The sequence below is a fragment of the Heliconius melpomene genome, chromosome 11 (genome assembly GCF_056956725.1).
Source record: "Heliconius melpomene rosina isolate 202511_hmr_F chromosome 11, ASM5695672v1, whole genome shotgun sequence".
NCBI lineage: Eukaryota > Metazoa > Arthropoda > Insecta > Lepidoptera > Nymphalidae > Heliconius > Heliconius melpomene.
In genome coordinates, this window is record NC_140399.1 from 2,038,240 (window position 1) to 2,064,137 (window position 25,898).

Here is a 25,898-nt window from a genome sequence, read left to right on the forward strand (position 1 = left end):
ATGTAAAATAAAATATGTAATGTGATTGACAATTTTTAGGTTTAAAATATGCAAATTCATTAACTCAATATTTATAATTATATTTTAATAAAACTTCGAATTCAACGTTTCACATCGTTTCCCTATTGGAATAAAAAAACACTTCATTAGCGATTAATTTAATTAAAAAAAAATATCAGGCAACTGTCATATGGTATTGAAAGGTGACAAGTTGACAAGGAGAGTAAAGTTGCTAAAATAAGCTCGTTCAAGATTGCTTTTCTAGTCGTCTCATTACTACCTTCACTTCATTGGTTTATTAGTAAAGACTGATTTATTATCCAATTTATTATCACGTAATACGTGGGTACTTAATTTAAGTGAAATTTAAATAGTTTTTATTGTTAAAAAAGGATAATATTCATAAAAACAGGCCTTGAACGTTTAATAGTAGTTGGCACCTTCCTTGCTCATGACTAATCGTTTCAAAACTTAAGTTAAAGCATGATAAGTTGGAATAATTATTAAATCATTACATACAGTTCAGTGATACAGTGATTTGAACGTTCAGTGAGTTTTATGTGATGTCTGACGGAGATCCTTCTCTCGAAGAAGATATCCCTAAGCCTTTGTTGGAGAGACCTGAAGAAAATGTTTTTACGCCAAAGATAGCGACTCCTATATTTGCTGGCACAGTAAAACTTCACCATAAACCGTCAGACGCGGCGGAAACCGAGTCCTTTTTATCGGATGCCCAACGCAATGAACTTGCGCTCGAACAGCTATTCCAGGATGGAGATGGAACATTTTTCGAAGTAAGTGTATAAGTTTCATATATGTTACCTTTTTAGTTAATGAAAAAAATAATTTAAAATTATTTTTAATTAAATATATTTATATTATATATAATTAAATATATTTATATTTCTTTTTTTTAAATATACCTACTATAATGTTTACTTTAAATTCCTACTAAGGTCTGATTTCTGGGTAATATTTTTCTACTAATATTTTTTCACTTAATTACCTACTAAATGAATAGAAGAAAGGTAAACATATGCAATAACAAAAACTGTACTTGTGTGTAGAACTATTTAATAAAAAAAATACATTAGTGTAAATTAGTAGTGTATACCCTTAACAACATTGTTAATCTTAATGCTTACTTATGGATATGATACAATTAGCTATATGACTCATAAAGTCAAATGATTTTCCACTTAACAGAATCTTAGTATATTAATTACTCATCCAAAACAAATAATTAAAAGAGTCAGTTCCTTTTGTGTCCTATTTGAAAAATAATGCTACATCTAATAAACAAGAAACTAACAGATTTTATAAAAAGAAAAGAAAAACAATGATATAAACAGAGTAATGTTATAGAAATTAACTATTTGTAAATTATTTTAATATTAAATTAAATACATAAAATAATAATAAAAAATGATATTCACTTTACTATTGCAATTACCATTAGAATGTTAAGAGAAAAATATTTATTTTTAATAAGACTCAAAGTACAACAGATTATAGTCATAAACAGATTAAAATTTCTAAGATTATAGCTTTTTTTGCTTTATGGCTCTGTTTGTAAAATATATAAAAATTATTCACCTATGTATTAAGTTAAACACTAGATGTTATGTATAATGACACTAGGTAGATAATCTTGTATTAAATGTGATGGGTTTGATCTCTCTCTCTCTCTCTTTATTTCCCTGCTCTGGTAGTAACAGCTTGGAGTTAAATTGATTTTCACTCAACACACAGTATAACTATGTTCTCTCGGCACACCCAATTATATAGAGTACATAAATAGTGAATTAAAAAAAAAAAGTTTTAAAATTATATATTTAAAATAGTTAAATATTCAAACAATACTATCCGTTTTTTTAAAACAGTATCCGATAATGTGTGGTTAATTAAAGTAATTGGTTTCATTGTGTTTTTAAAAATACAAATCTCGAAGGACTTGAGTTAATTATGATTAGCGGCATTTAACAAAATTAGTACACAATATATGGTTATTCATGTCATATAGCAATAATTGTATTCAGTTGTAAACTCAGTTTCGTTTATAGCGGTTGTGTTATCTTGTTTAATACATACAATCATAAAAAACTATATACTTTGTTGGTTAAATTTATTTATTGTATATGGAGAACAATCATATGAGTTGTAAAATATGATTATTTAAATTTTATTTTAACAAAAGCAAAAATAATTGTATGTAATGCAATACATTTAAATATCTCTTATTGTTTATAGAAGGACTTACTTAATTATCATTTCCAACTTTACCACAAACAGTTTCAAATGACTAAGTAAGATCAACATTGTAACTATTACTCATTATAATGATAAAAAAATTTACTTCATTAATAAAAGTTGCCATTTCAAACGCATCTCCGAACACAAACGAGATAAATTTACAAATAAAATTTCTTATCAATTTTATTATATAATATAACACAAAAAAGATATGCATGTAAAGTATAACAGGTAGCAATGGATGCTAATCAAACAGTCAAATGATTCAGAGTTCCACCAAGACGACGTAAACGCAAGGTCGGTAGTTTCTTACGTTTTTTCCAACGATACAGTCCGTTTTAATGTTAATAAAATGATAGCGAGATGTTTCATAGAAGTTGTATCGTACGTTTTATACGACGCCGGTGGTAATAGAGTGTTTAGAAAACGTATGAGGTGCGAAAATTTTAAAGTACGAATATTTACTTTTACCTTCCCTTTGTATTATGCTGTACGAGTAAATATAACCCGTGAGAACTCTATGAATGCGTGTTTGTTGTTTTTGTAATATCTCTTGAACGATACATTTATTTATATTTATTAAGTTGTTAAAGTACGTACTAGTCTTTAAAATACTTTTCGTTTTTTTTGCGGTAGTATTTAGTATTTAGAACGGTGACAAGGTCGTTGAGCCTAATCTCCACCTACACTGCCACATATATCGACATTAAACAAGTAAAATGTAAAATTTTTGACTCGTTTTGGTTGATCTGAATGTTTTTGGATTAGAAGGAGAAAGCGGTGGAAGAGAGGATCGCCGACTTGCAAGCAATGTCTGTGTTGAGTACGTACCAGGACAATCTGTCACAGGATATGAACACCGATAGGTGAGTGTAGATGCCAATGACGTTATGTACCCGCCAAAAAAAGTTATTAAAAACTTTTTTATTTAGCTCCTTATATGTAATTTTTGGTAATATATTGAAATTTAATACATAAATAATATTTGTCAATTGAATTATAATGGTTGGATGCAGTTGCAGTGCAGTGGAATAGTTTTAAAGGGAAATTATGTTTGTGGGTTCGATCCTACTCAGTGGGTTGTTTATGATTCTGATTAACATATATTTTTCCTCTGTCTGGTAAAAGAAAAGTACAGTGTTAAGCTCCACCGCTGTTAAAACAGCAGATATAAAATGAGCACAAAGAATTTGCACTGTAAATTAGTGATTTTCGTTAATTTTTTTCTGGTTTTCCTTTAAAATATCTAAGATGCTTAGAGATATATTATATTTTTTGTCGGTTTCTAAAACCCAGACGGCGACTACTCATTGTTCTGACGCTTTATGTATGCGGGTGTGTGATGTCATTGGTCTATTTGTCGTGTGCCGCATGTGTTTGTTAACTGTTCATTTAACTTTTTTAAACTTTCGTTGATGCGAAACTATCGTGTTTTTTTAACTATATATAACTAATGAGGTGATAGGGACGTGTATAAATAAACAGTTCTTTTTTTTAATGTTTTCTGTATATTTAAGTATTCCATCGTGTTAACCGGACTCTTATTTTAACGAATGATTACTGTGAAAGTTCAATGCCTTTTCTTTATTGTTTATTAAGCAATTAAACATATCCATTCCGAAATGGTCTTTCCTTATGGAGATTTTTTAAAGGCTTGATCACGCTTACCTATTATAAAAATTTACGTTAACGAAGAAAAAAATATTTTTGAGCAGAAAAAACTTATTTTGAATAATAAAAATCATTAAAATTTGATGCACTGTCATATTTTTCGGTGGTTATACAATAATCTGTGATTCACATATTAAATTGTTTGCGGTTATGTGAATAATGCAAAGTTTAAACAGTAAACTGGGAAACGGTCATGAGGAAAATATATTATTAAACTAATTATACCTGCTATTACGTATTTAATTGTTGAGATTTTTAATTTTAAACAATATGTTATAACAGCTACCTGTTACATTAACGGTACAGTTTAAAAAAAATGTAATCAAATCACTGTATCAACACGCTGTATCCTGCACACAGCAGGGTAGGCAGAGGGAACCTGGTGTTAAGACGCTCTGTTCCCCACTTTCTGCCGATTTATTGGCGTGGCGGCACTCAACGCCGGGCTTTTGCCTTGGTGCCAAAGCGAATAAATGAAAATATCATTAAATAACAATTCATTTCCTCATGTGGTGATTGAACCCACAACCGTCGCGTTTCAGTGACACCCTTGTGTGCCCTGCACCGCGACGGCATCACATATTAAATTATTAAATTTTAATTATACTTGCTATTATGTATTAGTTGTTGAGATTTTTTATTTAATAATAATCTATAGTTAATTCTACGGTTAAAGTTTATTTGAAGGAAAAAATATTTTTTTATAGTGACTTAGGTGTTTTATTTATGTTTATTAATGTAAAAATAGACTAACATTTACTTAAAGTGTTTTTCTAAACTTTAGAAAGATAGATCTATAAAGTCACATATAAAAAGTGGACGTATCTATTCTTAAAGGAATTTGAAGAGTATTCAAATTATAGGTCCAATATATCAAAATTAGCATGTAAATAACAAATGTGTAGATACAGACAGAGAAAATTTAATAATTTTAATTCAAAAAAATATTGCATTAAGTATAATAAGTAAAAAAAATGAGTGAAAAAACCTTTTTTAAAGATATTATTTTATAGAATTTATATAAGAATCTAAAAATAATTTCTTTAAAATAAGTTTTGTTAAGTATTTTTGGGTTCACGTTTCGTTTATAACAGATTGTGATATACGATTATAATATGTACATTATGGTGGACCATAAATAAAATTCTAGCTAGGAAAAAAAATAAGTTTGGACCGCTAGAGGCGCAGGTTCAAATCCCGCTACGATCAATTTTTATACGTTTCTAAAAATTTCTTTCCTAAGTGTGGAATAACACTTTCAAAATGTAAAAAAAACATGAACATACAATAAATACCTAGTTCTTTCATATCAGTGCATTACCCTCGTGTACATCATTGGACTATAATCGATGGCGTCATCAATTTGCGTCTATCCGTTTGCTGAGTGATGCCCATTCTCTCATTTCCTCTGAAAATTAAGTTAATAAATATATATGAATAGAGGCCAGTCGTGGTGCGAGGGCACTAGCGTGTGATTGTAAACGTGACGGGTTGTGGATTCGATTCTCACTCGAGGAAATGAAATATTTTCATCTCTGGTATCGAGAGTGGCGTTGAGTTCCGCCACTTAATATACAATACCTCCAAAATTCTGCGGAAAACGGAACGGAGAATTCAGTTTCTTTATACTGGGTTCCCTCTGCTTACCCTGTTGTGACATGTGAAATACTGCGTGAAACTAAAAAAATAAATAAAAAATGTATATGGTAGATACTCCACACGCTCTGTTATAGCGCTTTTTCACTGCAATTAGGAAAGAGCGGCGTTGGGTTACGCCATAGGCCATAAGACACACAATATGTTTGTAATCACAGTTTTATTAGTTTACTTACTTAGTGTTTGTTTTTAAAAATTTCCGTGATTATTTATTTGAATAATAATACGGTCTAAATAATAATAATAATATGTTAGAACTTGATCAATTATATTTATTTAACAGGACAGTGTATCATAAATAAATAATTTTAATTAGGTATATATTTGCTATAGGTCAAGTAATTTAAAGGATAAATTTGTTTAAAGATATCTATAAAGTTACATTAAAAATTGTTCTGATAATTAGAGTGTTATTGTTGTTTTAAACTATTCTATTAAACTAGTCTATTTACAAACGTGAATCAAATGGACTCGGTACATTGTAATTGGTGCAAGGACAGGAAGTCAACTAGGCGAATACATTATTTATCTATCATAGGATATTATGTATAATTTATAAGTATTATTTACTGGAAATATGAAAGAGATATTTCTTTCTTTTATTCTAAGAAAATAACTTATTTATATTTAGAAGCATAGTGACTAACTTTAGTTTGAAATAATGGCAAAAACTAAACAGAAATTGCATTTATACCTGCTTCATATAAACTAAGTGTCAATTTTTAAATGTTATTAAAATAATATCTATAGTAGATTATTTATTATAATATGAATCGTAGAATTTAAATTCATTATTAATATTCATCTATCATTTGTTTTAAAATCACAATAATTAGTACATCAAAAGGATGCTTTCATCTTGCTACATCAGGTCATCGGTTATTAATTTTTAGAAGGTTTGTAATATTAATAATTTTATAAATGTAGAGACAGTGCCCGTTCGATGAAATGCTTATATTATCATTTCTCCGCTTTAATAAAACAAAGCGTGGCTAGTTCCGTCGCTCAAGAAGCAGTGTCTCGAAATTGGAACGGAAAGTAGAGAACGTAGTGTCTTAACACTATTATTATAACGTAACCATAGTATAGAAGCGTAGCAACTAACTTTACAGGGACAATGGCAGCGATGCATCCACTCGTCCAGCGGAAGAGTGTGGATGCGGGGAGCCAGTCCAAGATGTCGACGTTAACAATAGCAAAGCTACGGCCAACCATTGCTCGTGAGTAGGACAGAAATAGGGTTTATGAATATGTAAAAACCATTTGTAGCCATTTTATGTTATTATTGTATGAAATATTTGAGATTTGATCATAATTAGTATATTTTTTTATATTCGAGGATTAGTTTAGTTAAGTGTTTAATGTAACTGTCAAACATTTTCTTCAAAATCCGCCAAAATGCTTTTTCAATGACGGATCTACGTAAATAATCGGTTATTTATTTTATCTGTGCGTCAATGTCACTAACTTAGAAAATATTTTTTTATATTCACTGTAAAAAAAAACTTATAAAAAGATCTAAATAATTTTTATAATTATTATTTTAATCAATTACTGTGCTTAATTTCTTATATATTTTTTAAATTACGTCTAACACATTAACAGCGATAGTGTATAAAGAAAATTGCTCTCGTGATTGTTCTTGGGCTATGAAGCGTGTTTTACATTTTCACAGATCGTGTTTTATATCGACCTTATAAAACATTTGTTCCACATTATGCACTATGCACATAGAAGTTGGCTTATATGCACTTTTTAAAGAGCACCATTTTGTTATTTTATGTTATAATTGCTTTTTAATATTTATAATCTGTTATCTTTAGTTTGTTGATATAAAAAATATTTTTGAAAAAAGAACTCCACGTAAAAGTATTTGGAGGGAAATAGAACTCCGATGTTGTAATTATTAGAAACCTGAGAAAAATGTTAAATGTATATTTTCATGTTCCTTTTTGATTATTAATTGTGAGCTTCGCGGCTTACATGCATACTATTTTATTAATGTAATACAAATTAAAAACATATGAGATTATTGTGAAAAAAATCGATATTATTGGCTTTTCACTTTTAATAACTATAAGTAGTTTAAGAGGTCGAAAGAGGTGGTTGAAAGAGGTCGTCGCAACGAGTTCCTACTCGAGGGAATCGGACTATATGAAACAAAAAAATAAACAAATTCTAACATCGATGAGAATTAATTGAACAGTTTACAAAGAAATAATATAATCTTTCAATATAGAAATAGAAACTAATGATGTTACTACAACGATGTGAATATATTTTTTTAAATCGTGGTACAATAAGCATAATAACCACTTATGTCATCCTGTTTAAGATTAGATAAGTGGGTGGATAAACCGACGCAAATCACTTATAAAACTTGGTACTTTCATGAGCATATAAATTTAAACAAATAAGCCTTTATATGGATAGTATAATAAGGTTATATACATATATATTTATTAAAAATATGCCTTTCTTAATATAAATATTTATTTTCTATTGTTTTACCTATTGTTTCGAAATTCTATTGTTAGTACTATAAATGTTAGCATTGGGTTGTTGACATGTCCGCTTTATTTGTCCCCAAGGCGAGGTGTGGTGGTAATTATAATATGAAAATATAGGGTTGAATGTGGTTCATTAATTAATTGGGTCTACGCATGTCTAAATTTCTTAAAACTTAATTTTCTGTTATTTCTATGAATTTACATAATAGGTATATATTTGTATATTATTAACGCCATAGTGGAAAGTAGCAGTACATGATATAGTTAAGGATTTCATCCCTACTCCTTAGAATACCCATATTTCAAGTACATATATTTTTATTGTCTCGATTGGGTTAGATAAAGTACAGTGTTAAACTCTACCTTCCTATTGTCTCCAAAATAGATGGATAATCGAGAACAGAATTTCTTAATATAAACTTATAAAAAAAGGAAAAGTAGTAAATTTTTTTCTCATATTCAGGATCGTAATGGGCGGTATACTAAATAACCCATCGTTGACCTTCAATGACGGTGTAAGGTCAGTCGACTTCGTACTAGTATGGGAATCAGGCAAAGACGACGCGACCACACCAGAGGCGTACGCGTACAGGGAGATATTTGAGCAGAACTTGGAAAACGAGGGTTTGCAACTTGAGAAGGAAGCGCCTGAGAATTTACATGGATTGCATTTCATTAAGGTTAGTAAGTGTGATTTAAGGTAGAGATTATGAAATATTTAAGATTGTTATTTCTTCGCTCTGATCTCGAGGAAACGTGCGCCGTTTAGTTCCGTCACTTAACACTAAATGCCTCCAGAATCCGGCGGAAAATGGGGAAGTTGCATCTGCCTACCCTGCTGTAAGCAGGATATAGCGTGAAGTTAAAAAATGAATAGTTTATAGGTTAGTGTAATATGTTTAATGTCATTCCACCTCCCTTATTAAACAGGTTAATAAGCAGAGAGATCTTGAGTCACTTCGTAACTGTCAATTATTAGAGCTGAAAAGCTCGAATATCATTGTAGAGTTTTTTTTTATAGAATTATTGCATCTATATCTACTATTTGCAGGTGGGAGTCGAACTTGCAACCGTTGCGCTTTCTCTGATGCTAATTGCAGCACAAAACGTGAAACGTAATAGAATAATTAAAATTTTCAGATTCACGCGCCTTTAGCCGTTTTGAAAGATTACAGCGAAGTTTTAAAACTTAGGATGCCAATGAAGGTAAGTTTGTATTTTGATAATTATGAAAAATAATTTAAAAAATGTGTTAATTTTAGGCATCAATTTAAGTTAGATTCTGGACATGTGTCTGTCTTTAAGTGTTCTGTAGAATGATTGTTGATGTACCTAAAAAGGCTGATTTAGATAAGCTTCTATTTACAAATGTAGCTTTTATTTTTATTTTATCTGTTTATTATAATTATTTACTTTTTAATTTATATTTATATTTTTTTAGTTACATATTTGTGTATTTATCACCCTTTTATTGTATTGTTTGTGTTTGATTGCACATTATTATATTAATTTAATTTAAATAAAGTATTTAAACTATAAATAAAACAAAAATTATAAAATTTATATGCTAAATAAATTTATGGGCTTATAAGTTATCTGGCAAATTAAAAAATGAGTAAATTGATTGGCAATTTAAATGACTTCGTATAATCAGCTAATTACGGCCTTGTTAGAAAATACAAGAAAATTATCAAAATAAAATCGTGATACAGTGGTGCGCAGTAATCGCAATGGTAGTGGGTTCAATCCCCATTTAGTTATGGGGCGTTATTTTTAAATTGTTTTTTTCTGCGCTCTGGCAAGACAAAAGCACCGCGTTGAATTCCGCCAAGCAGTATCTCAAAAATTTGTGAAAAGCGGAGAATAGAGTGTCTTAACACTAAGTTCCGTCTGTCTATCCTGCTATATGCGGGATACAGCGTGAAATCAAAATAAAAATATACTCATATATTCGTAGGAATGCAGTAAGATAAGAAAAGGTGGGAAAACGAACGCAATACTGAACGCTGCGATGTATATGTCTAAGGTATGCGGCTGTCGCGACTGCGGACGTACTGCTTACGCTAATAATACAGCTTTGGTTTTTAACAGACATTTCTTTTGGGGACATACAGACGTAAAATTACGTAAAAATCTCTCTATATTTGTTAGGGAGGTTTTTTTTTATTTCTTTGATTTTGTTCTTTAATATTTTGGATTGGACGGTGCATCTGTTCCTATTTTCGTCAAAGCGTTAAAGGCACGTATTCATGAATAGCTCTCAACCCTGAGATTGATATTGAGATGCCGTTTTTATTAGATATGTATAAAATTTATAAATTATGAATGAAAACGGCATCTCAAGATCAATCTCAGCATTGAGACTGATTTACTTTGGCCATTCGTTTATCAATTATTTAGTATTATATCAAATTAAATGTGTTCCAGTTTTATTATAAGACTTTGATTGATTGATGTTATTTTTACAAAAACATTACTGATAAAAATTATTGCAAATGATAAAGTATATCGTTAATTGCAAGTAAATTTATTACCTAATACCTTAATTTTATTAAAATCTGTCGACGTAGTATACAATTATTTATTTTAAAAAAACTTATGACCTTAGATACAGTCGTGGCGCACGACTATTACCGCGACAAGTTATGAGTTCATTCCCTACTCAATGAAATTAAATATCACTCAAAACGCAATAGCTCCAGAATTCTGCGGAAAATGGTGAACGGTAGTGTATTAATGGGAACGGAGTGTCTTTACACTAGGTTCTACCCATGTGCGGGATACAAATACATGAGATTTTATTTAATTTTTTAAAATAATTGAACACTTACATCGTGTGTTATTTGTTATAACTTCCTAATAATATAATGTCAAATTTTGTGGATGATGGATGTTTGTTCCAATTTTAAGCAAAAACTACTCAACGGATTTAGAAAAAACTATATTTTATAATTAAGCTTAAGCGGGCGAAGCTGCGTGTAGGTCGCTAGTAGGTATATGAAATTGAAACAAATTACTCTGTATGTCTTCAAATTTGGTAAAGGTTTGCTACTTAACAGTCGCTATATCGACATTGGACTTTTAATAAACTACTTGATTGGTTATGGTAATCACTATATATCTTGTTATATAAAATAATATTTACAAATTAAAAAAAATAACCATTAAAAAATTAACCTGTTTTAAAATTTTTTGTTTGATTCGTCCCATTTTCACAATTTATTTTAATAGATATTGTGATGCCTTAGTGGTGTTTAGTGCATGTTTATCTAAATGTATCCCTAATAACTTCCAGTCTTTTTCAATGATTTACAGTCTTTTTAATATGCAGATTTAGAACTAAAAATTAACTTAATAAACTAGTAAAGTAGAAACAAATTAATTTATAAACTTGTTGTAGCTAGGCATGAGTAAAGTGTGTATAAGTAGCCTTATTCATTTCTATGCAATTAACCTAGATGTAATTTTGCTTGAGCAGCCAGTAATAATTACTAAAAATAGTAGAAAAAAAATGTAGTCTGTATAATGTATTACATGCATGATTGGTACATATATTTATGATATTTTAGTTAATTTTATTTAAACAAGGTACCCTGATCCTTAGAAAATCTCAATTGTAGTTTTTAACATAAATATTTTTTGGGAAGTACGGAACGTAGTTCGAAGCTGCCATATCACTAGAGGTATATAAAAAAAATAAGCAAATTAAAAAGCTTACTTGACATTTCTTATGATTTAAGTAAATACTAAATATATAGATTTTGTATTTATTATAATTTCAAATATTTCTTGCATGTAAGTGTTTTGTTAATAACATATTATAATTTGTTCCTAATGTGTCAGGCGGCTACTAAATTTAAATAATTACGTAGTAGATGCATATGTAAATGTTCGTATTTGTGCCATGTTTTTATAGAAAAAAAAAATATGTCATTCACACTAATATAGCATGTTGAATAATGAAAAACGAAAACATTAAAAATGAGTAGTTTATAAATTTTTCAATTATTCATATTTGTTTTCAATTACTGTTTATTTTTTTTTTATTTTACATCACAACATTGATAGACTAGAATTTACTAATGAATGAAAAATTATTGATGATTTTCGATTTATTGGCAACATTATATTTTAATTATGCTTCCAGTTTACAGCTTTAAAGGATGTACATGAAAAAACAAACAGTTGCTTGGACAAAATGGAGGAATGTTGGAATCAAGTTATGTCTAAAATAAGAGTCGACCCCGCCATGTTCCCTGAGAGGAAACATAGATTGACAGCGATATATTCTAAGGACAAAGAATACTTGTAAGTGTTACATTACAGTGGAGATTCCCTGAAAGTGTTGTTAGCTTAGCAATAAATATCTTAATCTTTTCTTCTAATAAAAATCTCAATATTTAATTCCATTTCCACAGATTCGACACATCAGCTGAATGTTTTTGGACGCCATCGATACGTTCTCGTATAGTTCAGTTTATTTTGGACAGAAAGAAGTTCTCCAGGGCGGCCAGCGACGACTTCGCGTTTGGAATAGCACGTTTAATAGCTAACAATATTTATAGTGCGGCTTATCCTTTACATGATGTGAGTAATTATATTATAATTTAAGTTAATTGGGCACTTATTTGACCGGTTGTTGGGGGTTCGATTTCTATTTAAGGGAAAAGTTTATGTATATGAGATGCAGTGTTACAGCGTCTGACTGTAAATGTAAAGAGTTCGATGACCACTTTATTTTCGTTTTCTTAGTCTTGTTAGACTTTGAAACATACAGGAAATAAAGTAGAGTTCAGTTATTATTAAACTCAGTTTTAATCTTTAGGTTTTATTCTATTATAAATATATTTTGATTTTAATTCATTCACAGGGTGATCTCAAAACTCCAGGGTCGATGCGACATTTGCTCTACACTGAATGGGCGAGTGTTTCTAAATGTCTTAAATACCAGCCTTTGGACTATGTTAAAGACTATTTTGGCGTTAAAATTGGTTTGTATTAAATTAATTGTATTTAAAGTATTATCTAATTTAAAACTCTAATTATAGATATGGATCAAATAAACTTGGCATTTAGTTTCACCATTATCTTCTCGAAATACTTTATGAAAATATCTTCACGCTGTATCCCGCATTCAGCAGAACCTAGTGTTAAGACTCCATTCCCCATTTTCCACCGAATTCTGGAGGCATTGCGTGTTGAGTGGCGGAACTCAATGCCACGCTTTGCCTCTACACCAGAGCGAACAAACGAAAGTATACATTTTAATAAATATTTTATTTCTTGGAGTGGGGATAGAATCCACAACCAGTCGCGTTTACAGGCACACTTTTTGCCACTTAACGATTGACCTCGACTTTATGAAATAATTTATACTTTTTAGAATATCGTGCATATTAATTAAAATATAATTTTTTCTAGGTTTATATTTCGCGTGGCTTGGTTTTTACACTCATATGTTGATCCCTGCGTCTCTTGTTGGTCTCATTTGTGTTATATACTCGGCTGCCACTGTGTTCCAAAACAAACCTAGGTAACGAGTTTTTTTATAAAACAAAAGATTCCTACTACAGATTCTATTTCTTCCGTGTATTATTCAAGATATAGAAACATAAACAATCTTTATTTTACAGTGAAGACATATGCAATTACAACTCGTCAATAAAAATGTGTCCTCAATGCGATTATTACTGCGATTTCTGGGATTTGAGGGCGACATGTCTACAGTCGCGAATAACTTACCTCTTTGATAACCCAACTACTGTGTTTTTTGCTATATTCATGAGTTTTTGGGGTAAGTATAATTAATAAATGATAATAATTATTAATATAGTACAGTATCTACTACCGTTTCACCCACGGCTTCGCCGGCTTAAACTTATATTCATATATAATTTGACTCATCCAAAGAATATCCTATTAGTAAAAATCCTCATTTGCTAATAGAAATTATTCTTTGGTCCACATATAATCACTATTATACTTTTATTCAAATAGAAGCACTGTATTAAAAAAACTACATATAAAAAAAATACAATACTTTCAAATTACAAGGTGATGGTGAATATAAAACAGTCAATAATAACACATTCATTGTTGTATATTTTTTTACAGGCGCCTGTTTTCTGGAATTATGGAAGAGATATTCAGCGGAAATGACGCATCGATGGGATTTAACTGGGTTTGACGTGTATGAAGAACACCCGAGGCCGCAATATTTGGCAAGACTAGCTCACGTTAAGAGGACTCAGGTGAGAAATCTAGCATGTATCTATAGTAGACAAACATTAGAAATAGATCTTTTGCCTGAATTTTGGTAATTTTTTTATTAATATTTAAATTTGAATGCAGCGGGATAAAGAAATAGCTTGAGATATTAATTTGAGACTTAATTTGCTGTTTTCTTTGACAACACGTATTTGAGACCACTCGAGGCGCAGGAGCGTAAGCTTGTGACTGTAAATGCTACAGGTTGTGGATTCGATTCCTTCTCGAGGAAATGAAATATTTAATATTTTTATTTGAATTTGGCGGAAAATGGACAACTATCTTAATGGGAACGGAATGGAGTGTAGTAATACTAGGTTCCCAGTTTCCCTCTGCCTACATTGCTATGTACGAGATACAGTTTGAAGCTAACTTCTATTCATTAAAAAATATATATTTAAAAACTTGATACTCAACACTAAAAGTCCACAGCTGAACGTAGTGACCGGCGAGAGAGAACCAATGGTGCCCTTCTGGAGGATGCGACTTCCCGCCACGCTAATGTCGTTTAGTGTCGTGGCACTACTTATTTTACTGGCGCTGGCGACGGTCCTCGGCGTAGTGTTGTACCGCATGTCGCTGCTCGGCGCCGCCATCTTGCGGCAACAAGACAACGTGCTTATAACGTACAGCCCTATAATGTTTACTACCGCTACGGCTGCGTGTATTAACTTGGTTTTTATATGTATTTTTAATTATGTGAGTATTGAGTTATCGATTTTATGAAATAATAGTGATGTAACCTAAAAATGTTGTCTTTTTTTCATAAAGTCTTATAAATGAAAGAATATAAATTTAAATTATTATTTCAGATATACCAATATCTCGCAGAATGGCTCACAGAAAAGGAACTATTGCGAACACAAACAGAATTTGACGATTCTTTAACACTCAAAATATATTTATTACAGTTCGTTAATTATTACGCGTCGATATTTTATATAGCGTTTTTCAAAGGCAAGTTTGTGGGTCGTCCCGGTGACTATGTGAGGTTCTTCGGTCATAGGCAAGAGGAGGTAAATAGCTTTTTGTATAATAATAATTACTATAAATGTATTAAACTTAAATTAATACATTTTATTTCAAGATATATTAAATTTGTTTCTTTACTATTAAGAAGTATAAGTCGTATCGTAATACAGTGGATTCGCGTGCATCTGCGAATGCCATTATTGTGGGTTCGATATTTACTCGGTGAATTATTTTAGTTTTTTGTGCTTTGGTAACCCAAAATTTGGCTTTGAGTTCAACCCCTTTACAATATTTTGAAAATAGGACGGAAAGTGGAGAATGAACATAATTTACTCTGTTACCCTGCTACATGCAGCATACAGCTTAAAGTTGGAAATAAATAAAGTTATGATTCAGGAATAGTAAGTTCGGTTATTGCTGTTTATTTATTCTATTTTATTGTCAGTGAACATTTCTTATCTACTCTCGAATTTTTATTTATTTTTTCTTTTTTTAAGTGTTCTCCCGGCGGCTGTCTCTTAGAACTATCAATTCAATTGGCCATCATAATGGTGGGCAAACAATTCATAAATACTATAGTTGAAATGATGATGCCGTACTTCCTGAAATGGTGGAACATTATAAGGGCTATTGGTAGGAAAAAAACGTAAGGAATACTTGTATACTATATTACAATATTTAATTTTTATACGTATTTGTAATTATATAGTGCTATAGTGTAGTATATAAGCGCTTTTGTATCTAAGAATTTTATTTACTACTATCTTTTAAATATGTATTTTATATTAAACATAATTTTTTAGAATCAAAAGTCCAATGCAATGGGTTAAAGATTTCAAGTTGGTAGACTTTGGTAATATGGGCCTGTTCCCAGAATATTTAGAAATGGGTAAGTTCAATTATAATATTAGTGCATATATGATATATTGTCTTAAATTATAACATTATTCGTTTTTGATAAAAATGATATTATTAAATTCTATATATTAGTGTTCTTTGTAATTTCATAAGTACATTGCAACCTTCATCAACAAATTACTAAAATATAACCTAACAGCAACTATTATTTCCAGTACTTCAATACGGATTCGTAACGATATTCGTAGCGGCGTTCCCGTTAGCTCCGTTATTCGCGTTAATAAATAATGTACTAGAAATGCGTCTAGATGCTAAGAAGTTCCTAACTTGTTACCGTCGACCAGTGCCTCAGAGGGTTACTGATATAGGCGTGTGGTATCGTATATTGGATTCCATTGGGAAACTTAGTATTATTACTAATGTGAGTATTATGTTATTTTAGTGTTAAAATTTTGTAATAATGTAAAAATTGAGTAAAAAGATTCGAATGTTCGGCTGTTAGGGGTGGTACTCGACTTCTTAGACAGTAAAATTACATTTTTTGTTTATATCCACGCACGGAAGCCTAGTGTTAAGATACTCCGTTCTCCACTTTTCGCCAAATTCTGAAGATATCGTATGTTGAGTGGCAAAACTTTATGCCGCTCTGATTCGGCCTAATAGATCAGTTTGATTAAGTTGCCTGTAAGAGAGAGATACGGCCGCCTATTCACGTATTGTATTACGTCCTTTGATAATTGTATTATTGTACAGATATTGTGTGTGCGAAATAAATATTTTTTTAATGTTATTTTTGTGTTTATTTTTCAGGGTTTCATAATAGCTTTCACATCTGAATTTATACCACGACTCGTATACCAGTTTACGACGGGCTCTATGAATCAATATGTGAATCATACATTGACAGATTTCAATATAACCGTGTTACAGCACTTGCCGAATTCTAAATATAATGAAACTATGTGCAGGTGAATTTTGATACTAGAAATATATATATTTATACATAAAAAAATATTTAAAAATCTTATAACGGTAAGGTACACCGGGATAATTCGAAGGGCAGGTATTTCTAATAATTACCTTCATTTATTTAGATTAGTAGATAGTTATTAGAAATATCCGCCATTCGGAATCATAACAGAATGCACCATTAACATTTTTTTCTATTGTGTACAGAGCGGCGTTTAGTTCCGCCTCTCAACATGAAATGTTACATAAATATTTCATCTCCTCGTGTGGGTTCGACCCTGCGCCACGACTGGCCTCACTCACTTTACTGTATAAATATTGTAATTTTAAAATTTTCAAAATTTATTAGTTATCCCGGCTACTGGTATTACAAAGACGGCGACGACTATGAACATTCAAATTGGTACTGGCACGTGATGGGCGCGCGATTGGCGTTTGTAGTTGTTTTTGAAGTAAGACATTTTTATATTTCTAATTATTTAAATTATTACTTTTAAGTTAGTAGAAAAAAAATGTTATACTATTTTAAGTGTAGTTTATATGAATAAATTATGAATATAAAGATATATTGTAAACATGTCTATTATTATTAAATTTTCATTATTCTTACTAAGATGAATCACACGTTATGTAACTATTCAAATACCTTTCAGAATGTAGTTGCTCTGGTGATGATAATAGTACGGTGGGCCATCCCGGACATGTCCGGGGAGCTGCGGGATCGAATCCGGCGTGAGGCATACGTCATAAACAGTTTCATAATGGAAGAGACCCGAGCTCGTTCCCTGGGCCGAACACCGCTTTTATCCCGCCCGGATAATATGCGAGATCACCGTGATTACCGGGATAAGGATCCAGGTCTTTCAACACCCGTTTAATGGTTACGGTAGGCAGTGCTTTGTTTTGTGCGGGTTTGTTCATTGGTGGGACGTTTTGACTTTTTTTCTGAGCTAATAGTAGTGGTGTTTACTCAGCCTACTTTTTTTTGTCAGAATTTATCTTTTATTATTTTTAAGTTGAGAATATATACTACTACTAATACTGGTGAAATAGGCCAAATCAATCCCATTTGGCCAATTTTTTCTTTCTCATCTGCTTTTTTGGCGTTTGTTTGGCTTTGGCCTTTAATTACAAAATCTGAATCTGAATATGGTTTTTATTAGGTACATAATAAACTGACTTTTTGAAGGGATTGAATTAGATAATTAATGATATTAAAAAAACATTTTCTTATTTTATATTCTTTTTTTATATACACCAATGAACAAACTCCGATATACGACTGTATTGTGTGTGTTTATACACTGACTGAGTGTTAGTTTCGTTTTGGCTTAATCGTCATCTTGTCCTTAGTGTGATGACTAATCTAAATTTTAAATATTTTATTCAATTAATTTTTTTAATTCCATTCCATTTTGAGGCATATATTTTTGGATTTTGACAGAAACTAGGCGGATTTTAATAATTGAATGATTATTTATTTTTATTTTGAAATTAATAATTTTTAAAGCGACATTTTTATTACAGGTATTATGTAAATAGTGGAGTAGATTGCGAATATTGTTGACGATTTTAGTTCTTTAAGGGCCGCTTATATAAAGCTTAGCACTTTTACTTTGGGTATTAAAATAGCTTTGCTGTCAAATAGACTAAGAATTTTTATGAAGTATTTATAGATGAGTGATGATGATGATGATGAGTGAGTTATGTCGAACAGATTAACATGATGTAATATAGGATTGATAATATAGGATAATATAGGATGTGATGTAATATGCCTATATCCTTCCTCCATTAATTGATTCTCCAACACAAAAAGAGTTCTTCAATTGGGACCTGTACTTTCTGAGATTTGCGCGTTCAACTAAACAAATTCGTTAGCTTTATAATATTAGTGTAAGTTTGATAGAATCTTTGTTTCTAATCTTTCAACAAGCTGTTATCTTTTGATATAAATATATAATTAGAAGAAATTGAGTGCAATTTGAGCGTCTTCATAGGAATTAAATATAAAAATTTAATTATTTTCATTTCAAGCAGTTGAACCGTTGTAGATTGTAGACGACGACCACAAGGTTGTATTAATGTTATTAGTTTCACGCTATATCCCGCACACAGCAAAGAAAGCAGAGAAAACATAGTGTTAAGACACTACAGTCTCAATTCTGTCGGCGGCCGGCAATTCTGGTTATCTTGTTTATCTACACTTTAAAGAAAACTAAATATAATTATTGTTTAAATATATCATTTGCGATATAGATAAGGCGTAATTTTTTTGCTGTATGATAGATGAACGTATTTGTTATATACGCCTCAAAATGCTGCGTGACATTTTAGTCAGTGTAATATGCGCAAACAGTGCAGTTTACTAATTTGGCGGGAACTTCGATAAATGTCAAACTATTACCGCTGTTAAAAATGTAGATGTCAAAGTAAAAAGACAAAGGATAGTACTTATTATTCCTAAGTTGTGTTCGTTGTTTTTAAATAATGTATTATTGAAGTTCTTGCTTTATTTTATAACTAAGGCGAGCTTAATTCTAATATAGTTAGTATTTTCACGTATTCGTAAGTAGCTGGATCGAGACACAACCGTCACGTTCATGAGTGAGTTTTTTAAAAGTAATAGCATGCACCGTACACTAACACAATAAAATGCATGGTTTTTAATTAACAAAGTAAAGTATAATATGGAAAAAAATACGATTTTTTATTTATATTTTAAAAAGATAAACTTAAAAATCAGTCTACAATTAAAGACACTTTAATATTGAAAATTGGTTATATGTTTTAATTTTACAACCACACTATAAATTCAACATATTCTTTATTCAAATAAACTAGTGTAAGCAATTTTGAATCGTCGAATGAACGTACAAGAAAAAGCTACCAATGGCTCGGATGGTAGGTCTGTTATATTTTTTCCAAGAAAAAAAAAGAATTTTCGACGATAATATCAAAGAAACCAGATAAAATATTAAAATAACGCAAGTTGCTGACTATACACAGGTGTGGGTAAAATATTATAAGACTCTTTTCTTCCGTTTAATCATCACTAATTTTAAATGAAAAAAGTTAAATAATAATAGATTTATATATATACTAATTTGTATATTATATTCTTGACTAGTCAAATTATGTTAATAGGACTTCTTAAAAATTTAGATTGAACAATTTTTGCAGCAACTAAAAGCTTTGTACATTATAAATTAATTTGTTACAATAAAAAATTTTGCAGCAGTTTGGCGGGCTTTTTTGCTTATTCCTAGACTTACAAAAAGATATTTAAAAAAACATGCAAGTAACTCTTTTAAGTTATTTAAAACTTTAATTATTATTAAATGTTACTTTTTGTATTGTATTATAACAATGTTATTGTTGGACTAAAGTTATTTTTTTCCTCTATAGGTGAATCGGAATCCAATTGGAACCATTTTGCATCTCTCTCAGGATCTGACTTCGACCTTGCTGCCCACGGTGACCATCAAGACATAAGAGATTTATCTAAACACGTGGTAGCACAGCCTCCAAAAGAAAACCCTGGACCCGATCATGTTTAAAACTAACAAAGAAGTAAAGAATTTCCCTAATTTGTTGCTATTTTTAGGGAAATTTGATAGTTTTGAAATTTATTCAGGTGGGTTTTAGTTTGGGTAAATTCTGTTCTTTTAGTTGTTATTTTTTTATCTGATTCTTTGAGCTCGAAAGCAATGTTTGTTTTATATATAGATAAGTTACATTTTAAATATCTCCGTATACTGATATTTTTGTCATATATACACAGGTTACCATTATAGGATTAAGACGTGAATATTCATCCCGTAGAGATATGCCGCTAGATTCCTTGTTAGACCTCGTTCTATTAAAGTATAAAATCAAGTTGATAAGGTTATTATTCATAATTATATATTTAATGTTATATGGTTCCTTCAATAATTATTTTAAATAAAAAAAATATATACATCATTTGATAAAATGTCACACATATACGTATACAAAGTCCATTTTAATTTTGTGTAATTTACATTAGTACTGTAGGATTAATATCAAATACTGAATGTGTTTATTCGTTCATTCATACAATACTGTTAATAATATGACCCAAATGTTTGGGAGCTCTGGACAAGTGATTTTTTTACTATTACTTACTAAAACTTTGTTTCCTAATAATTAGTGTTTTTGTGTAAAGTAAGAATATATTTAAATCATAATATTATATAATATGCTTAAGTGTATTTTATAATTGTTTTTTTATTCCAAAACTGTTAAAGCCAACTATTTAAATTAGCTTTTGAAGCTTTCGTGTCTAGATACATATTATATAATGAGTGTTATATTGTGTGTTCACTTTTATTAAAAAAAAATGTTGGTATTTTTTGAAAATGTATGGAAAGTTAGAAGCATAAAATTATATATTAGTTATATGTAATGCATACATACATATATATGATGAAAACCTATTGTTAAATATATATTATACTCATTATATGGGCATCGCACAATTGTACAAACAGCCATGTTGCTATAAGAAATGCGTAATTTTTTCATATATATAAAAATCTCAAAATCTTATAGTTTTATAAAAGCTATTTGTACTTAATAGATGAGACATATCGTTGTATTGAAGAGAAATAATGGACTGTCCTTAATTGCACTTTTTTGGGTTCAAAATAACCCAAAAAAGTGCAATTAAGGACAATTAAGGACATATATATATTTTTGCAAATTACTCAGCTTTAATATAAAAAGGAATCTCATATCGCATTATATACGAATGTATTATTTGTATTTAATATATTATCTTTCTGTTCTTACTTTTAATGTATTTTGTTAAAAAAATATCTTTTATGTTACTGTAAAAGTCCAAACTATGATCAAGAAACTATTTTTTTGTTTAAACCTGAGGTGTAAAACAATTTGCGATCACAAATTCTAATGTAAGTCTAAACTAGTATAAGTTCAAGAATTTAAATAGTAAACTCCAATCCATTTCCAAAATAGTTTTCTTTTCATGTAAACCAATATAATATGGACTTTTACAGAAATATTTTTAATCTCGAAGCTAAAATCAAAAATGTAGTGCTCGAACGCTTTATGTGGATAATAAATAGTGTTCATTACAAACTATAATTGGTAGAATGCAGTCGTCCATTTTGAACGCTTAGTGGTGTACGTTAGTGATGTGCCGTTACTTTTTTTATATATTATAGTCTGTGGTACGAAATCTAAAAGAAAAGAGAGTTTATTATAAAAATATATAATATAAATTTTTTGGTACTCATTTTATTTACAATTTACTGTTTTATATAAAAATATTAATATTAATTTGAGATCTTTGGCAATTAATTTTTGTGTCCATTTTGTAGCTAAATTTGCTTATGGATGATGTCTCTCATTTTGTTTATATTTTGTTTATTAAAAAAAAAAGAAATCTTCTTTATAATGAAATACTCTAATTATATATTTGAAGTAGTTTTAAATTTGTGTGAAATGTGAGTTTGTATATCGAAACCAAATTTTATTTCATTATAATTTTATTGGCTGTGGCTATAAAAATTAAATATTTAAACTTAATTAAGGCAACTTTGATTTTCTTTTATGTGAGTATAGTGTTTTTTTGCATTATACCTTTAAATATACTTTAAAAATGAAATTATAAGTAATCAAAACTTTACCTAAAAATTGTCCTTACACAAATACTAATGAAAACATAAATTAAAATATGTAGATTTTCTAAATTTTAATTCATAAAATTAATGATGTTGTAATATTATTTATTTATGTGTAATTTGTACCAAAGCTAAGGAATGTTGCGTATAAAATATTTTATAATATATATTGTTGTATAGTACTGTACTTTATTACGTTCTTATACTCTATAAGCTATAATTTCATTTTTTTTATCTTGAGAGTAGTTTTTGACAAATATTAACAACTCCAATGAAGCTAAAAGCTAGAAGAATAATTTGTCACTTGTTTTAAGTTTTAATATTATATATATTATATTATATGTTGAAACTGAGTATTTCAAAAAGATTGTCAAAAGCTATCTATTATAATTTTTATAATCTCCATAAAAACCCAGAAAAGTTACCAATGAACTGCCTATTTCAATTTAAGTTGTAGGTTCAAATTTAAATGAGACGATAAATATATGGAATAATTTGAAATACATAAAAAAATAATATAAATAAAAAGATAACGAAAGACAGAGATGAATGTCTCCAAAGATATATTTTTTCCAATTTTTGAAATCAACAATTAAATATTGTCTCAATTAAAAAAATATATTCGAGACCAACCAATAAGACCGTGATATGCATTTTTTATTAATATCTTATTTTACGAGGTACAATACAGTTAGATAATTAAAAAATGTTTATCGTTGAACTATTGTTTATAAAAAGAAATAACAGTATGCTCGACGAGTCGCGGCCGCTCTGAAGTTAGATATGGATTTGATTTTGAGGTTTTATCTATCTTTTTTTTTTATTTGCTTCCTGAATATTAATGCGTTAAAGTTCAGAAAACTTAACTTCAGAACAGCCACGACTCGTCGAAAGTACTGTAAATGACTGGACTATTAATAATGGATGCATAGGAAAAAGTCACAATAAAATTAGATTAGGGTAGACGCAGTCCAGCTTTGAATGTTTGTTACTAAATTGGTTATTGTTAACAATCGCTATATAACGTGAAACGCTTGTATTTATAATGTTTATATGATTATATGGAGTTTCCTGGTATTGATTGTTTTATTATTTCCTCAATAGAAAATCCTTTTGTTGTGTTGTATGTGGTTTTAATTAATTATGTGAGATATTCGTCTCGCTAAACCATTTACATATGTATACGTGGCTTATGTAATTGTATTTAATTAAATACTTGACCATTGAGGCCAGTAGAGGTCGTCGTGGCGCAACGGCACAAGTGTGTGACTATAACGCAAGTTGTGGATTCGATCTCCACTCGAGGAAGTGAAATATTTATTTACGTTTATATTTCCATTTTTTCGCTTTGGTGTCGAGTTGAGTTCTCCCATTCAACACGGGGAAAGTGGGGAACGGAGTGTCTTAACACTACTAATTCATAAACTTAAGTTACAAATTTAATAAGATAATATAAAAAAATTAAAAAATTAAGCAAGTATAGTCCAAAAAATGTTTTTGACGCCTTTATAGAAATTCTGATAAATTTTAAAGGAATGTCCTTTCTGAAGGTAGAATTTAAAAAAAAATAGAAAATATGATAATAATTACGATTGATATTTGTCAGCAAGCATTCAGCCTAAAGTGATATTTATTGTGAGGGCAATTCGTAACAAGATCAAGGCCTTATTGAATTCTGCAAACAGACTGTTCTGCGTTCTGTTTATTAAACAAATTATTATCAATTAGTGTTTTCTTATTAGGCTACATAAATGCTATTTCCCATTTATTACTATGAAAAATTATTGCTTTTAATTTTTATTTCATTTTCAGTGATATTAGAATAATTTTAAGAGTTTTTGAATTTTTAACGTAAATTTTATAATTATTAAAGTAAGAATAAATTACCTTACCTTGAGAGTGGTAAAAAGCGAAAAGGGAATCTGTTCTTTTTAAATTTTCTTATGAGGTTTCTACCATGACGTCACTTATGGGTCTTTATTTTATATATTAAAACAAGTTTTTAGTTAAATTATGGTAACCAATATACGTCCTGTTCTAATAAAAGAATGAATACATAAATCCAATACCAATACTATATAGATTAAGTATTCTATTTGCACAGAAAAGTTTGTACAAGTAAATCGATTACTAAGAAAGAAAAAAGAAACTTCTTAGGCCGGAACTTTAGACAAAAACATGTTTTGGTCGTACTGAACTAATTGTCTTGGAACACTCAAAGTATAGTAGGTATATATAAAGAAAATTAATATTGACTAGGCTTTTGTTACTTTAGACTCACATTTTCTAATACTTAATTGAGCCCGTCGTGGCCCAGTTGCACAAGTGTGTGACTGTAACACAATGGTTCTGGGTTCACACACGTTTGTCAAGACAATCGTTTCTCTACTTTCTGCCGACTTTACTAATAATTAATAATTCTCTTCCCTGATTGGGAATCGAACCCACACTCGTCGCTTTTATAGTCACACACTTGTGCCACGCTTTAATACTATAGGTAATAATATAATTTGATTGTGATTTTTTATATTTGGCACAATAATTAAGATAATAATAATTTTACACTAAATTAATCCAAATTTAATCTGTGAACAATAAATCCTGATTATGTTGATAATAAACGTACCACTTGTAAGATACTAAAATTTTATTTGACCTGATAATTGTTTTTGCAACTTAATTGTATTAAATAAAATTATGTATTAGTACCATTCGTGGTGCAGAGGCACAAAGTGTGACTGTAAAACCGACTGGTTGTGGGTTCGATCCCCACTCGAGAAGATGATTATTTCAAATTATATTTCTATATCTTCGCTGTAGTGTCGAGGCAAAAGCGCGGCGTTGAGCTCTGCCACTCAACACACTATGCCCACAGAATTCAGCAGAAAGTGGGGAACGAGTTTCTTAACAATAGGTTCCCTCTGCCTACCCTGCTGAGTGCGGGTTACAACGTGAAACAGATTTCTTTATTTTTATTTATTTATTGCATTTCATTTTGTTATTGCACTACACAAAACACGACAAAATAATCAAATCTACTTCTATATGTATTTAACAATTAAAAGTAATTAAA

General features: G+C 29.8%; 1 protein-coding gene across 10 annotated transcripts; it reads left to right on the forward strand.

Annotated features, from left to right (window-relative positions):
* The first annotated feature begins 212 nt into the window (after positions 1-212).
* On the forward strand, positions 213-23,902 carry LOC146534287 (anoctamin-1-like). Of its 10 annotated transcripts, none has more exons than XM_085193149.1 (21): positions 213-794; positions 3,022-3,119; positions 6,693-6,800; positions 8,554-8,770; positions 9,231-9,296; positions 10,048-10,116; positions 12,238-12,398; positions 12,509-12,677; positions 12,961-13,081; positions 13,512-13,623; positions 13,724-13,884; positions 14,205-14,341; positions 14,790-15,056; positions 15,170-15,373; positions 15,827-15,975; positions 16,133-16,218; positions 16,403-16,608; positions 16,998-17,155; positions 17,506-17,608; positions 17,810-18,042; positions 20,565-23,902. In XM_085193149.1, the coding sequence occupies exons 1-20, from the start codon at positions 564-566 to the stop codon at positions 18,032-18,034; spliced, it is 3,048 nt and encodes a 1,015-aa protein (XP_085049275.1). In that variant the 5' UTR covers positions 213-563; the 3' UTR covers positions 18,035-18,042; positions 20,565-23,902. The 10 variants fall into 10 exon arrangements, with proteins under 10 accessions (XP_085049275.1, XP_085049271.1, XP_085049272.1 ...); XM_085193145.1 differs by having other exon boundaries at positions 214-794; positions 17,810-18,014; XM_085193151.1 differs by lacking the exon at positions 213-794 and adding an exon at positions 2,407-2,550 and having other exon boundaries at positions 17,810-18,014.
* The last annotated feature ends 1,996 nt before the right edge of the window (positions 23,903-25,898 follow it).

Excerpts from the sequence above, each read along its gene's own strand:
- LOC146534287 (XM_085193145.1), top strand. The coding sequence starts at position 564 with ATGTCTGACGGAGATCCTTCTCTCGAAGAAGATATCCCTAAGCCTTTG. Across the intron at positions 8,771-9,230 it reads ATGGATTGCATTTCATTAAG|ATTCACGCGCCTTTAGCCGT; the intron begins GTTAGTAAGTGT and ends TAAAATTTTCAG. Across the intron at positions 17,156-17,505 it reads TATAATGAAACTATGTGCAG|TTATCCCGGCTACTGGTATT; the intron begins GTGAATTTTGAT and ends AAAATTTATTAG.